This window comes from Ambystoma mexicanum, chromosome 9 (genome assembly GCF_040938575.1).
Source record: "Ambystoma mexicanum isolate Mex_15411 chromosome 9, UKY_AmexF1_1, whole genome shotgun sequence".
NCBI lineage: Eukaryota > Metazoa > Chordata > Amphibia > Caudata > Ambystomatidae > Ambystoma > Ambystoma mexicanum.
Window position 1 is genome coordinate 673,465,910 of NC_090931.1, and position 16,919 is coordinate 673,482,828.

The 16,919-nt window shown below is 49.1% G+C and overlaps 1 protein-coding gene across 1 annotated transcript in view; it reads right to left on the reverse strand.

The window, feature by feature from the left end:
• The window catches only part of WDR12 (WD repeat domain 12), a 484,520-nt gene that overhangs the window by 202,902 nt on the left and 264,699 nt on the right, over positions 1-16,919 (reverse strand). The window contains exon 6 of the mRNA XM_069615517.1: positions 13,961-14,115. Coding sequence (XP_069471618.1) covers positions 13,961-14,115 — 155 coding nt within the window. The remainder of the gene's footprint in view (positions 1-13,960; positions 14,116-16,919) is intronic.

The window sequence follows — 16,919 nt, forward strand, 5'->3', positions numbered from 1 at the left end:
TTCTAGCAGAATGGTAACCCTTCTGTGCATAACTGCGACCGATTTGACAGCCGGCGAGTAATATTAACACAAAAGTAAGTAAAGTATGTCCACTGCCAGAAGCCATAATAACACTCCACATAAGGTGGGGTGAGCTGTTCTCACTATATACAATGTAAAGGGGATGGAAATCCCCATTTAGACTTGAGAACGGTAGTTCTGCAAGGTAAACCAAGAGAAAATAAAAAGGGAAGCCACAGGGGCAGCCCAGCAACACTGCACAGAAAGTGCTGTGTGCTGCAAAACATAAATGTAGAAGCCCAAAAAGTCATAGGAAAGGATATATTCAAAAATGCACTATGGAGAGTCAGCAAAATGACACCTATAAAAAGAGTAAAAGAAAGGGTGAGTGGGAAAATTGGTTACCACACACTTAGAAACATGGACAAATCAACTAGTCCAGCAAAAAGGGCTGGGGGTCTCACAGTGGAGGGAGATTTAGCAGAGAAATGAAATCGAACCCAATAGAGAGGTTTAACCGAACTTTGAAGAGCATGATGGGAGCTTTAGAAGAACCCCTTTACAGGAAGTGGGACCTTTTACTGCGATGCCTTCTCTTTGCTTATAGAGAAGTACCTCAAGCATGAGTGGGCTTCAGCCCCTTTGAGATTCTCTATGGACATCAGATCCATATCTGGCTCTGATCAAGGAAGGCCTGCAGGCTTTTCCACCTGCCAAGCCAGTGAACATTAAGGACTATGTGCTAAGCCTAAGGAAAAAGATGACACTGATGATGTCTGAAGCCAGAGAGACCTTGAAGTCTGGACAAGCCCTTGTGAAACACTGGTATGACCAGAAGGCTACCATGGTGGAGTTTACTCCAGACCAGCAAGTTCTTGTGATGGTCCCACTAAACTACGCGAGTGGACATGACCATTCAATGTTGTAGGCAAACTTGGAGAGGTAAATTATTAGGTGGACTTGGCCAATCTCCAAGAGACCCCTAGGGTCTTTCACACCAACCACCTGAAGGCCTATGTCCCCATGGCAGAGATAGGTGCTTTGCTCCAAGCCTCTGACTGGGAAGAAGAGGAGAGTGAGCCTCTCCCTGATCTTCTACAAGGGCATCCTTCAAATGGATGAATAAAAGAAGTAAAACGATCTACTTATCTTACACTGGGATAGCAGAGGGAGTGCAAAGCTCTGTTAACTCAGTTTGCCCCCATGTTTTATACTATACCATGCTGGACTCCTTCGAGGTAGCATATTGACAATGGTGATAGTGTCCCTATGAAAAGCAGGGTTTACAGGATGTCAGATACGGTCAGAAATCACAAAGACAGAGGTCAGCAAAATGCTTGACCTTGGAGTAATTGAACGCTCCAACAGTTCATGGTCTAGCCTAGTAGTAATGGATTCTGTGTGGACTACAGGGCCTTGAATGCAGTCACCAAGACTGATGCACATCCATTGCCCAAAACAGATGAGCTAATGGATAAGCTGAGTTCAGCAAAATCCCTCGGCACATTTCATCTAACCTCAGGCTACTGGCAAATGGCTCTGACAGACCATTACAAGTAGAAGACATGTTCTTCTCCACAAGGCCTTTATCAATTTAAGGTAATGCCTTTTGGACTGAAGAAAACACATGCAACTTTCCAAAGGTTGGTGAATCATGTTCTGAGCGGGTTAGAGAAGAGCTGCATGGCAAGCTTGGAGGACATTGCAGTGTTCAGCCCTACATGGGAGGAACCTCTTTCTCATCTTGGACACGTGTTTCAGGCTCTTCAACAAGCCAATCTGACCATCAAAGGCCAAGTTGGTCAGAGATCAGTCTCTTAGTTTACCTTGGATATGAGGTAGGAGGGGGTGAGAAAACTCTTACCTAGTGAAGTGCACGCAGTACAAGACTGGGAGACCCCCACTACTCAAACCCAGGAGAGGGCCTTCCCTAGGTCTCACTGGGTACTATAGCACTTCATAGCGGACTACGAAACTATAGCAGCACCATTGAATTCCATCTCCTCTCCAAAGTACCATAAGAAGGTGAAATGGACAGTGAGTGCCAGAAGGCTTTCACAGAGCTGAAAGATGCCCTATGCCAAGTTCCAGTCCTAAGAGCTCCAGATTACTGAAGGCCCTTCCTGGTGCAAACGAATGCATCCAACACAGGAAGTGGGGCAGTTTTAAGTCAAATGGATGACAAAGGCAGGGAGCACCCCATCTGCTTCATCAGCAAGAAACTAAAAGATAGGGAAAAAGAGGTGGGCAACAATAAAACGTGAATGTTTTGCCATTGTAGTTTAGACCATACTTGTATGGATCTACTTTCAGGATTCAAATGGACCACAACCTCTGAGAAGGCTTCACCATAGAGCATAGGTCAGGATCCCAACTTAAGAATGCTGATGGGCTCTCCAGGAGGTATGACTGACTGGAACCAGAGATCCATCCAGGAGTAGATTAGATCCTCCTGTCCCTTAGTATGGGGGGGCAGGGCGACGGGAAGGGGTGGGTGGCTAAGTGTTAGAGTAGATATTCCGTCTTGAGTGAAATTATCTCCAGCTGGGAGTCGCCCAGCACTTTTTGCTGGATTTTTGTCTACCTCTCGAGTGATTGGGAACCTTTTTCCAAACTCACGAATTATTTTACGCTGTACATGGGAACCCTTTTTTGTATTTCTTTGTGGAGTTAGGATTTCCTCCAACTTTTCTGGCATCTACATTTTACTAAAGTAGCACACAGCACTTTCTCTGCAGTGTTACTGGAAGCTCCTACAGCTTCCACTGTAATGTTTCTTTATTTTCCCTTGGTTAACACACGGTTACCAAGGCAGAGCAATACTTTCTACCTGTACTTTCTTTGTGAGATCAGCACACCCCGCCTTTTGTAAAGTGCTGAGGGGATCCAGTGTATCCCTTTTCTCATTTATCTAGTAATTGTTTGGTTACTATGACAAGTACCTCTTTTCAGGCTGGTGGCAGTGTACCTTTTACGCAGCTTTTGTAAACATTTATCGCAGGCTGTCATCACAGCTGCGGTAAGGGACACAAGCGTCACCAAAATGGTGGCTGTACATTTTGAAGTCCTGAAAAAGAGGACATGTACTTTCTTGGGCCTTCTTTTATCTACCTAGGTTGGGTTGGGAGGATCCTCAAGTGCCTTGGTTTTCACCAGGCTTCCTGCGGAAAGCCCACAAAGGGCCTTTGAGTGACTGGCAGGACAGGAAGTGCTGGAGGTGACCGAACTTCACCTGCTCTTTGTTCTGCAGTGTGCCCGATTGACACCAGTTCAGACTTTCCCCACTGGACAACCACCTTTCAAATTTGAATGGTGCATTAGGTCCCGATTGGCGATTTTAACGTCCCAAGTCATAGGGTGACGATCACACTTGAAGCATGCTTTTTGCACTTACTGCTTCCATGGACCATAAGCAAATTGTGCTCTGCCCCACGCACAAACACCCTAGACTTCGTCTTCAGATCATCCCCCTGCATCAACCTGTGCAGACCCTATCCCACTTGACTGGTCTCACCATGTTGCCATCCCATTATCAGTCACTCGACTACGGCTCACAAAAGGTCAGGCTAAACGTCCCCCTCCCTCAACACCGCTGAATCAAAACCTTCCTGGTCAATGAGCTAGAAGAACACTTTGCAGACTTCCCCACTACAGGGAATGCCTCGGGCCTCCTGGAACTGTTCAGCAACTCTGCTATGAAACTGGTGGACACTCATGCCCCCATAAAAATCCAGCCGGGCTAAGACCAAACCATCAGCCCCATGGTACACCGCTGAGCTAGCCTCCAACAAACGCTCAGAGTACTAGAGAAACGGTGGTGCAAAAACCATAACTCGGGAGACCTCACCAACCTCAAATTGCACGTAAACCGTAGAATTCGGATCACTGAGGCCAAAGATGCTTACTCCTCCACCCACCATTGTGTCAGCCGCTAACAGGAGCAAAGCCTTCTATGAAGTAGTAAAGCACTGTATCAAACCCTCACACAACCCAGAGGTACCAGCAACTCAGGAAAAACAATGTTATCGAAAGAATACGACGGAATCAGAGAGCATTGAATCAACCTCTCATAACATTAGCATCCCCTGCCCCCTGACAAGAACACTGTCCCTCTGGACCTAATTCTCTTCCATTTTCCCCCAATCTCCTTAACATTATTGCCTCCTGCAAACCTACTTCTTACTCAGATTACACAATTCAGGCCTCCATCATTAAACAATTGACAGGCCCGGTGCTCAACAGCATCAACGACGCCTCCCTCGCAGAAGGATCATTCCCAGACACCCTCAAGACTGGTCTCATATGTCTTTTGAAAAACCAACCCTAGATCCAGATGGCCTGGCCAACTAAAGACCCATTACGAACGTCCAGTTTATTGGCAACATCTTGGGAAAAAATAGCTTCTACACAACTACTCGCTAGAATCAAACCACCTCTTAAATGACTATCAGTCACGGTTCCGCCCAAAGTGTAGCATCGAGCCTTACAGGCGGTGGATTATGCTCTCCAAATCATGGATAAGTGCGACTCATGCTTCCTCGACCTCTCGGCTGTATTCGACACAGTCGGCCACTGCATCCTTCTCTCTCTCTCCTTGCTGACAGGATGGCATTCTCTGGCACTGTCCTGAATTGGTTTACCTCCTACATCTCAGGCAGACACCAGGCTGTCGAGATGAACTTGCTGCATTCTAACTGACTCCAGGTCTACTGCAAAGTCCCCCAAGGCTTCGCCCTCTCACCAATCCTTTTTAACCTTTACATGGAGCCTCTGGGCACTCTCCTCAAATATCCCAATACAGCCATCCACCATTACACAGATGATACACAGTTGAACATGAGAGTAAATAGCGCACAGGACATAATTAGTCTCCGCAATTACCTAGGCATCATCCAGTCCTGGATGTCAACTGCCTACCTCAAACTAAACCCATCCAAGACTGAATTTGTCCTCATTGGTCTGCCTGATAAAAAACAACTTGTCCAACAATGGCTCAATGATATGTGCCTAGAAGGATTTGATCCACAACTCTCAGACTCTGCAAAGTCCTTAGGCTCCACCACTGACAACAAATCTGTCCTTCCAGAAACACATTGCCAAGAAGGCCCAAATAGCCTGGATCAGAATCGCTAGGTCCATGCATTAAACAATAAAATAAAATGGTGTAGGGTTTTCTGTCTTCCTGGAGCCATCAACGTCACAGATTCCTCTTCTGGATGGTGGGATCAGTTTTGTGAAGGACAATTGTTTTTTTGGGCCGTCAGTATCCTTGATGGCTCAGAGTTCAAATCCCTGGGTGACCAGATCCTTCATTTTGCCCTGTAAAAGAAAGCTTTTACTTACCAGTAGTTTCGCCTTCTCTGAACAGACTTTCTAGAAGCAAACAAGCTGTACTTATCTCTGGGTTGGCAGGTTATTCAACATATTCATACTCAGTGTCCCCATGATAATCAGGTTTTGCAGCCCTAATTTAACATTTCCCCCCTGGTTTATATTGGGGCAGAATCCTGCTCTGTTTCTCTGCTTAGGGGGATGCTGTGTTCTCAACCCTGTGCTGAATCTCTTTTTCTGGGTCTCGAATTCTGTCCCATGGGGCCGGCCGCTTCCTTCAGGGTCCCTGTAGGAAGGATCTGGGACTTGCCTTACTCCTATGTCCCGTCCCCTTTCCTCCATACTGCATGGGAGGGATTCACTAAGGACAGGAGACAGAACCTTTTTCACCAGAAAAATTGTCTTCCCCTTAAATTTAGAGGTGCGCGGGGCACGGCCCTCAGAGCATGCGCTCCCCTGACGCCACTCCCCAGTCCTCTTTTCCACGTCAATAGGAACAGACCGCTTTCACCAGTGATCTTGTCTTCTTTTTTCTTGTCTTTAATCAGGTACCTCGGTTCCCTGGCGCCACGCTTCTCCCCGGCACATGTCGCCATCAGCGGGCTTTAGCAGGTGTCCAGCCTGCGAGGGGCACTTCCCTACGTCCGACCCCCCCACGCTCTCTGCCTCCGTCGCCTTGGGCCTGACCACGGCTGGGAGGGCTGCACTGCGCTCACACCACGCGCTCTGAAGAACAGACTAGCCAGGTGGAGGGAGCTTTTCAGAAGGTCCCCTCCAGAGGATTTGAAGGAATTTGTCAAGCACAAGACCAGGCACAAGGTAGGGGCACTGTTTTCATCCGCACCCTGCAAGGGCGACTCCTTCCCCAGGAAGCGCACGAGCGGGAGGAACCTATCGGGTCAGTGCAGGCACTTAGGCTGCTTCAGCTACCGGCCACCAGACTGAGGGGTCGCAAGATAGTACCGGTCAAGACGCCGAGGGACTGCAAGCTTCTACTACCGGGTGAAGACCTAAGGGGCTACATCCAATACCGGCCAGATGTCTAAGGAGGCGCCTGTATGCAGCAGTACCAGGGCCAAAGCCAAGGGCACTCTGCCTACCAGGCCCTGTCCTAAGGTGCAGAGTAGGCCTCAACTTCCACTGCCAAGAGTACTGGAGGGGGCCGGGCCCAGCGCAGAAAGCGCCACGACACAGGCACTGACAAAATGGCCACCGGTCCAGACACAGGCTGCTCTCCCCACACCATCCCCTTTGGGGACCAGGTAGGGGGAACGAGTTTCCAGGTGGGACTGGTCATCACCTGGCACGTGGCCCACAGCATTTCCTTCGGCGTCGCAAGGCAGATACACCCCGCATACATCAAGACAGTGTGTGCCCAGGTCTAACCAAACTCCGGGCCCTACACCCATACACGTTACACCAAGCGCTACGCTGGCCTGTGAAGACAGATGTTTTGAAAAATTCCTAACTCTCATGAGGTCTCCGCAGATGGGCATCATCCTCAAGGATGTTATCAGGGACATGCTCACTCAGGTGCAGCCACTAGCACCCACGGCCATGCCGCCTCTGGGTCCAGCACTTCCGGGTCCAATACAGCCCCAGCTGCCTGCGCCAGTCCCCATGACACTGGCTCCCATGCCTCCACCATTCACTGCAGCCCTGTATCCGCTGCCGCAGGAGCCTCCGGCGCCTGTCAGTACACCACTGCCACCTACGCCCACCACTCCTCCAGCTGCACCGGACCAACAGAACACATTGGTGAACACGGATGATAAGGAGAACCCTAACATGTCCGCGTCAGCCAAGGCCTTTCATGAACAGCTTGCTGGCATGGGTGAGTATTTGTGGCTCCCTCAGCCTGATGTCGAACAACCAGAGGCAGGGGTACTGGCAGAAGTCCTCAGCCTACGCCCCACGGCCAGAACAGGGATTCCAATGGAAAAGGATGTGGGGGCGCTGCCAAAAGAGGATGCTCAAACCACACTCTGCACAGTTTACCAATAGGTGCCTCAAAGCCAAGTTTAGGCAACTGGAGTGCGACCCCCCTCTTGCTGTCAGCGCACCCCCAGCCACGCTCTTTTCCAAGCCACAATCACCTTCGGCTACATCAACCTCTGCACTCCTGGGTAAGGAGGAGATCTTGGAAGCATATGGAAAGAAAATCTATTCCAACGCTTCTCTCCATCTGCGCCAGTCTAATGCAGATGCCATGCTGGCTGCTGGCAATCTAAAGCTCTGGCGAGAGATCACCGATTTCCTTCCTGAGCTCCCTGTGCAGAGCCAGGCGCGCTTCAAAGTTGGGCTGGCTGAAGCCAAAATAGTAGCTATGGACATTATGGGGTCCCCGGTGGCTCACATTGACACCTCAGGCCGTGCCATATGTATTGCTTCCGACATGAGAAGAACGGCCTGGCTACCGGCAATCAGGTTCAACCCTGATGTCCAGGAGCATATACTGGACCTCCCTTTCGAGGGTGGCGATCTGTTCCATTCTACCACAGATGAGGAACTACTTAAGAAAAGTTTGCAAAGTGGTGCATCCTTATCAATCCTCAAGTCCACCCCCAAGGCATATAGCCAGACACCGCGCTCAGACAAAGGTCGTTCTTTTGGCGGCTTCAGAGGCTTCCAGGAGAGACGTTCCAGACAACCGGACAGATTCCCCCCCCCCCCCCTTAGCTAGCACAGGCGCAAGCCGCACAAGGCGGCTCACAAGGGCTTGTTCCAGCCCCCCTCCTCAGCCCCAGACTTAAAGGGCAAAAAGGCATGACAGCCATCGGATCCACGAGTCTCTGGTGGGGGGCACGCTTGCCCTTCACTCTCAACGCTGGCAGAAAAGGTTCACGGAACCATGGATCCTCTCAGTAGTATCTGCGGGCTTCCGGCTCCCTATACCACCTCCTCCTCCCCTCCGTTCCCACAGATTGGGACAGCAACTGTTGGCAGAAATTTGCTTGCTCCTAGACAGTCAGGCAGTGGAGGCAGTTCCAGCCTCCCAGCGGGGTCTGGGCTTCTATTGACAAATTTTTGCCATACACAAGAACCACCAGGCTGGCCTGCGAGTTGCGTTGGACCTTTCTACCTTGAACGTTACCCTCCCTCTTCAAAAGTTCAAGATAGTTACCCCAGCACTTATAGCTGAGGCATTGTGCAAGGGAGACTGGATGTGCTCCCTGGATCTGAAGGATGGTTACCTACACGTCCTGATCTGGTAGCCCCATCGGTCAGGTTTTCATTTCCAATACAAGGTTCTACCCTTTGGCCTCAATTCAGCCCACTGGGTCTTTACAAGACTGATGAACGCGGTGGCAGCCCTACTCAGGGGCCAAGGTCACTACGTCTACCCATGCCTAGACGACTGGCTCGTCAGGGCAAGGTCTCCGGAGGCAGTGCACCACACCGCCTCTGCCCTCATGAACACACTACACGAGCTAGGATTTTCCATCAATCTCAAGAAGTCACAGTTGGAGCCCACGCAGAGTCTAACGTTTCTGGGCCTCATCTGGAATACAAGCTCAGAGAGAATGTTCCCCTCCGAGGACAAGATCACAGCCATCAAGAAGGCCACAGGGCATTTTCTCAGCAGAGCAGTGACCTCAGCGTGGTGGTACCAACACCTCCTGGGCATCATGGCGGCATGTCTCCTCGCTGTGCCGCATACGAGACTCAGGATGATTTGCTTGCAGCTACACATGGCAGCCTCCTGGAGCCAGGAGAAGGGTTCCCAGGCACAGATGGTCAGCATCCCACCTCAACTCCACCATGACCTAGTCTGGTGGAGCAGGGACAGCAACCTGCGGATAGGCAGGCCCTTCTGTCAACCAGCGCCTCAGGTCACCATCACCATGGACTCGTCCCTAGAGGGCTGGGGAGCTACCTTGGGCAGCCACAACGTCAAAGGGGTCTGGTCCCGTAAGGAGCAGGCGGCTCACATCAACTGGCTCGAGTTGATGGCAATCTGGCTTGCTCTCAAAGCCTTCCTCCCTATGATCAGCGGCAAGGCAATCCTTATTGGGACCTACAGCTCCACAAGCATGTATTACATCAACAAGCAGGGTTGCACCAGGTCCCCTCCCCTGTGCACTCTAGCAGTCGACATGTGGGAGAGGGCTCTGGTGAACGACATGCACCCATCAGCAATGCACCTCCCGGGGGATGCCAACCTGGAGACAGACAGGCTCAGCATGCCGGGGGTGGACAACTATGAATGGCAGTTGAACAAACAGGTCCTTCAGGGGATCTTCGACAGGTGGGGTCATCCTTAGGTGGACCTCTTCGCCACCTGGTACAACAGGGGGTGCCCCCAGTTCGTGCCCTGGCAGGGACAGGGCAAGGGCTCCCTGAGCGACGCAATGCAGATCCAGTGGAACCACAAGAACGTGTAGGCCTTCCCTCCGACCCCCCTGGTTCACAGGGTAATCTGCAAGATCCGGGATGCCCAGCAACTCTATCATGATAGCTCTGTGGTGGCCAGCAAGATCATGTTTCTCGGAACTACTCAGCCTGTCGGATCAGGCACCGGTGCACCTTCCACAGGATCCAGCACACCTACTCTTGAAGCAGGGAGGCACAATCCACCACCCCCCCCTCCAGAAATTAGCCCTTGCAGCGTGGTTCCTGAACAAGTCACACTGAGGCATCTGCAGCAGTCTCAAGCCAACCTAGACATACAGGGGGCTAGGAGTGTTGCTACCAGGAGCCAATACATAAGCAAGTCAACTAGGATTTGTCACTGGGCCGAATCAAAGGAGGTTGATCCCTTGACCTGCACGTTGGACAACGTACTATCCTTCTAAACACACCTCGCACACTCGGGGGTGCAGGTAGACACATGCTCCTATCTGGTGGCTATTGGAGCCTACAGGAACTCTGAGGAGGCGTTTTCCTCCTCTAATCCGGTGGTTAAAAGTCATTTGGCGGGCCTGACCAGGCTTTACCCACCCATCAAGAAACCACACCCTGTGTGGGACCTCAACGTGGTCTTGGGTGCCCTGGCGCATAAACCATTTGAAGCTATGGCGTCCGCGGACATCAAGCTAGTCGCCATCAAGACAGCCCTCCTGGTTGGACTCACCTCGGAACGCCGGATCAGTGAAATCCAGGCGTTCGTGGCCTCAGAGCCTTATACTACTTTTCATAAGGACAAGGTGGTGCGTACAACTCACCCCACATTCTTACCTAAGGTTATCTCCTTGTTCCACTTGAATGAGGAGCTAGCACTACCAACTATCTTCGCTGACCCCAAGGATGACGCTCGGAGGGTGCTGCACTGTCTATATGTTAGTGATGCTCTAAAATACTACCTGGACAGGACCAAGAGCTTCCGCAAATCAGAAGCTCCCTTTGTCACCTTTGTTGGGTTAATGCCGGGATGTCAGGCCCCCAAGGCTTCCATATCTAGGTGGATGGTGTCGGCCATCAAGGAGGCTTGCGAGGGGCAGCACAAACCTCTTCCAGGCAGTGTTAAGGAAATGGTTTTCTTAGGAGGGGTAACGCTCCACCCTGGGGCTACATTCGGTTGTAAATCGCCCATGCAGTATGGAGGAAAGGGGACAGGAAGTAGGAGTAATCATGTTACTCACCGTAGTGACTAACGTACTCCTAGTCCATAGTGCCCTTTCCTCCATACGTCCCACCATCCTCCCCCCTAATAAAACTGGTGTCATTAGGCAATGTTAATATTGTGGATGCGTCAAAGGGGACTGAGGAGTGGCACTGGTGGGCAGAGTCAGGGGAGTGCATGCTACCAGGGCCACGCCCCTGCGCGTATCTAAATTTAAAGGGGAAGATGATTTTTCTAGTGAAACGGGTTCCATCTCCCGTCCCTAGCGAGGGACGCCCATGCTGTATGGGGGAAAGGGGACTAGGAGTCATAGCCACAGGTTAGCCTACAGACAGTCCAGTTTCCTATGGGCCGCTAACACCGGTGCCGGTAATATCAGCAATCCCCTCCATGGAGACCTATGGGAACCCATGGAATGAGGATTTACTGCCCTTTCCATCACCTGCAATAACCTGGAAATTCAGGGATACCAGACAGTCGAAATGGTAGGTCAGCTTGCTGGTATCTCGCCGGAATTACCGGCGCAATACCAGCAAGCTTGTAATGAGGCCCACTGACTCTCAGTACTGATAGTCTTAATGACTCATTTATTGCCCCATAAGAATAAACCAAAACACAAGGAAAGTAAAGAAAAAGGCTTTACTAACCTCCGAAAAGTCAGGTCAGGCGTCCAAACAAAGCAAAAAGGAAGGGTCTGCCATGGAAGTCAAGGAGAGGAAAGCAGCAAAAAGAAAATCTTTCCCAACAAGGAGGCAGAAGGAAAACATCTGCAACGAGAGGAAAGCATCAAGTGGTGTGAAGGAGGAACCGAGAAGAGAAGGATGTAGACCAACAATAGCAGGAGGATAGAAATTACGTTAATGAGGAGGGAACGGGATAACTGCTGGAAAGAAGGCTAGGTGAGTCATTTAAGACCTGGACAGGAGAGTACTCCTCTGCTTGTAGAGAGAGGTCAGATCAAGGATTGAAGATAAGCTTGTAGTGATAACCTAGGGAAGTGCCCTCTAATACAGCCCTAAGTTGTGAAGGGTATCTTTGTGAAAAAAAACGAGGGAAAAGGATAAATGAACATATGGTCCAACTGTTTATTCAGTGTCTGCAGCCTGAATCCCAGACAATAAGAAGGGTGCCAAGTGGTGGTGTCTAGTAGCGGAATCCAGGAGGACCAAATTGAGAGCCTGACAACCCCTGCACCAGCCAGGAAACAAGTGTTTTGGACACAATAACACTCCAAAGGCTGCATGACTGTATGGACTGGGGAGTTGCCTTTAAACCAGAGGCAAGGACAGAGAACTACGGTCCACGAGACATTAAGGACCTGGCAAAGTGTAAGATGTATTGTACAAAGTTTCTAACTCCTTTCATTCCACCCTAATCCATGTTGTGAAAAGAATAAAACTATAAGATAACTACGAAGTTGGTTTTGAGTTGGCATTTGGCCCCTCAGCTGTTACAGTGGGAATGAGGAAGACAGGATGTGACAGTGCTATTAAAGTACCAGTGGAAAAATAAAATCTGTCCCTGGATAGCTTGAAGATATATTCTTGAACATTATTAAGAATGAAGTAGAGAATGTGTTTTTGCCCAGCTTCTATTAATGTATTCATTTTATATTTCTGTTAAGTTAATATTGGCTGGAAAGGGTGAGGTGTTCAAAACTGCAACAAGGTGAAGAAGTGATGCCAACAGTGAATTTGTAATACAGGAATGAATCGGTTGGTTTACTTTAATTGGGTTCTATGTGAAGTGTGGAATGCTTGAGTGGCAGTTGGAAATTCTGGGCAGTTGGAGCAGATATAGTAGTGTTGTGGAGTGCCCTACATACATTCCAATGAAGTTTAAATCTGTTGCCTTCTTCTGACATTTACCCTGAGAGAAACAAACATCTCTCCTTTTGGACTCATAGTAAGAGGCAAGTCAACCAGCTCCCCCCTTCAGCTTGCATGTACATGTGCTCAAGAATAAACATTTAGTAGCCTCAAGACTTAAGTGCTTAGTGCAGACAGATTGGCCATAAAGTACCATACATTTGTTGTACTGCGTTTGTTGCATGCCTGCATTGTGCATGTGTGCCCAATTCCTACAAGGGATGCTTGAGGCTTGTCTTAAAAAATGAAGCTCATTTTAAAACTCTGAAAACAAAAGGCCATTACATAAACACATTTCACATATACTGTCACTTTCATGCATGAAGAAAAAAAGGGCAATAGAGGCAACAATGCGGAAAAGCGGGCATGCCAGGATTAGAGATTAGTTCACCTTGTTGCCTAGTTGGACGCTGGCCCCCCCCTAATTGACCACACTGACATTTACTTTGGCGTGGACTTGGATGTTATTCTTATGTATTCCATGGGTTCAATGTGCTCACCCACGAACCAGGACCCACAGGGTTCACCATGAAAGCTCACTGAAGATTCAGATGACAATAGTAAGAGTAGGAACCGAGGTAGTCCTCTACAGATGAGCAACCCAATGGCAAGCTCATCAGAAAAGGACTTGCATTCAAGGCTCTTGATAAAACAGGGTAAAGTAAGGAAGTGAGTCGTAGCAAATCGAGAACAGTGTGTGCTTCAAAACACAAAATGCCCTGGCAGGGATCCCCAAAGGTCTTTGATTTCACCCTACTGAATTATCTATAGAAATAAAAAGAGCACAGTGGCGATTACTGACCCAAAAGTTGTCCCTGGAATCTATTCTTATTGAAGGAAAATTAATGTCTAGTCTGACCACTATAAACCTAGATGCCGTTTAGGGTGCCAGACATCGACTTTCTTGATCCAAATAACAGTGAATAGAGGCAGGAAATAATCCATGCTTACATGTCTGGGTTTGGGGGAATGAATAATAGTTTAACCCATGTAGAACAGGTGGGTTTTAAATCACTCACTCAAGCGTTCAAGGAGCCAATCACCCGAGCCTGACTTGGCATTAAACTACTGTCACTGAAACCTCCTGTGCCCTGGTCACTCATTCAATTGGGAGCACTTGGTAGCTCTGCGAGGGTATTGTGAGCAGTCAATGTTATAATTAATTCAACATGTTATTCACAGTGCCATTGCCACTCACTTTGGTTCGCGAGCCATCGACTGCAATTGTATCCACGCTTCCGCCATGGCCCCGGCAACAGTGGAGGGCTTTCACCTTGTTTCTCTCGGCATTCCACTCCCAGAGCAGGATAGTCTGGTCCATAGAGGCTGTGAGTAGCAGGCAGGACAGGCTGTCTTGAGAGCAGAAAAGCGACATTTGCTCAAAAGGATAAAGGCAAAAAAGCTATTTCACGACATTACTAGCAACCCCAGATTTTCAATTTCGGATTTGTCCTTGCAAATACTTTTTTGGTTCTTGTAAGTTGTTTTAATGCTATGCGTCATATTGTTTTCTACTTTATTGTTAAAAAAGCTGTGTTTAATTTTAAAGTTTGCAACATTTTTGCAGCATACATCACGATTTAAACAGGAAAAGTCTGGATTTCTCCAGGATACAGCCCCAGTTCCATTACAAAGGTCACGTCTGGTCTTGATGCTCGTGGAAAGCGCACAGTGTTATCCTTAAGAGAGTGTACAACCATTTCCCCATCAAAGGTCACACAAACATCATGCAACACACGTTCATAAGAAGAAAAAACAAATGGTTGTTACACTGAAAACGAAACTCATGATTTCTCAAATTCCATTGTAATTCACTGAATTATATTCTCATTTAAGTTACTCCTTGCAACAGCAACTTAATTCACAGCAGGAGAGAGAAGTTAGCACATGTGATGCAGAGACAGATGCAGCAAGAGAAAGACAGTGAGCAACCAAGAAGAACGTTGGATCATTGGGAACGGAGACAAGACAGTGGAGAGAGAAAAGAAATGGAGGAGCTGAGATAGTTGAATTTATGTTATAAACCACACAATATTTCCAGTTATGGCTATCAAGGCAACCATAACTGCCACTGCCACGCAGTGCTCATGAAGTCACACATTCAGCTAATTGGCATGGACTGTTAGTAGCCTAGCTGCCTTCAACCTTTTACAACTTCAGAGCAGCCATTCACAACATTACACTTTTCTCGAGGACTATGCAACCAATTGCATGATTTCTTTGCATTCAAGATTTCGAGTTTCAAGACAAAAATACCCACCTCTCTGCATCCTAATTTCCCATCTACCACCTTTCTCTATTTAGACAAGACATGTGTAAATTCAGACTGCACCCTGCCAAAGAGACTGCAAAGGTCTTCAAGACCCGTGTTCACTCTGAAGCACCCCATATCGGTTTCCATCCCCCCTGCTGAACCTGTAACTCATGGCCTAGCAATCATCAAGTTCCAAGAGGTTCCTCACCATAACACAACTGAGACATGCCATAGAGACCCTATCCTCAAGAAAGAATATACCGATTCATCATTACGGAACAACTACCATATCTCCAGCCAACCTCATTATAGGCACAGTGAGCTGAAAACTGCCCTATCAATCAGCTCCTATATCTGTTAAAAATGGCAATAACCTCGAGATTGATTAAGGAACAAGTTACTTATCTGTAACTGCTCTCCAGCATGGGTCTGGCATGGATTTACATGCTCCTGAATATTCCCTGTCGTCAGGCTGGGAATCATCGGTAAAGAAAAAAACAGTTTGGTTACTAGTAGAAAGACAGTTCAGAAACTAATCACTGGTCTCTGGGGTCATACTGCCCCCAATCAATGACTGCCCTTTACCTAAGCCCCTCCTCTGGCAGCCATCTTCAGATTTGGTAGCACGTAAAGTGTCAGTAGGACGAAGAGAAGTGCTGCAGAGGGGTAGGTGGGAGGGTTCACATGTGAATCTATGCCAGACCCATGCTGGAGAACAGTTACAGGTACGTAACTTGTTCCTTCTCCAGCATGGGGTCTGGCATGGATTCACATGCTCATGAATACAAGAATACATAGCAGTACACACATGCACAACATTAAGCATTTCAACAACTCAACATTAAGCATCTCTTACCTCCTCACCAGGCTCACCTTCTAGCAAACAGGTTGCGCAGCACTGCCTGCCCGACTCTGGACTCCTCCCTGGAATCCTGGTCGACGCAGTAGAATCTCGTGAAGGTGTGTGTGTCGACCTCCACATAGCAGCCCTGCAGATGTCCAGCAGGGGCACACCAGACAGGAATGCCGTAGTAGCAGCGATCGCTCTGGTTGAATGGGCTCTCGGACGGCCGGGCAACGGTCAGTTTGTCAACCGTTGACAGTGCATGATGCAGCCGGAGAGCCATCTGGAAATGGAAGCCTTCGAGAGAGCCTTCCCTTGGTTCACAGGTCCACAGTTCACAAACCGCTGTGATGTCTTCCGAAAACTCTTCATGCGGTCTACGTATTACTTCAGCATTCTAGCCACATCCAGCGAGTGCAAAGTCCTCTCAGCCGGCGACAAAGGCAACGGGAAGAAAACAGGTAACACCAGGGGAAGTCCAACGGCACCTTGGGCATGAAGGAGGGGTGCGTCCTCAGCACTACCCTCGTCTCGTGGAATATCAGATATGGAGGATTACAGGAGAGGACCTGGATCTCTCCCACTAGTCGTGCGGAGGTGATGGCCACAAGAAATGCTGTCTTCCACAATAGGAACTTCAGCGGTGCCGAATGCAAGGGCTCGAATGGTGGCCCCATGAGCCTGGTCAGCACCACATTGAGCTCCCATGCCGGGGCCGGAGCCTTCACCGGCGGGAACGAGCGGAACAGTCCTTTCATGAACTCCTTCACCAGGCAATGAGACCACAGCGACGACTGCCCCGGAGTTCTGGTGTGCGTGAGATAGCCGCAAGATGGATTTTGATGGAGGCATGTGCCAGCCCCGCCTTGGCCAGCGACAGCAAGTACGGCAGCACTTGAGGGGCCGTAATCTGTAGAGGGTTGATCTTCTGTGCACGGCACCAGACAGAGAACCTCTTCCACTTATGTCCATAGCACTTAAGAGTCGAGGACGCCCTGGCCTTTGTAAGCACCTCCTTGCAGTCCGCCGGGATATCGTAGCCTCTGAACTCTAGTGCTG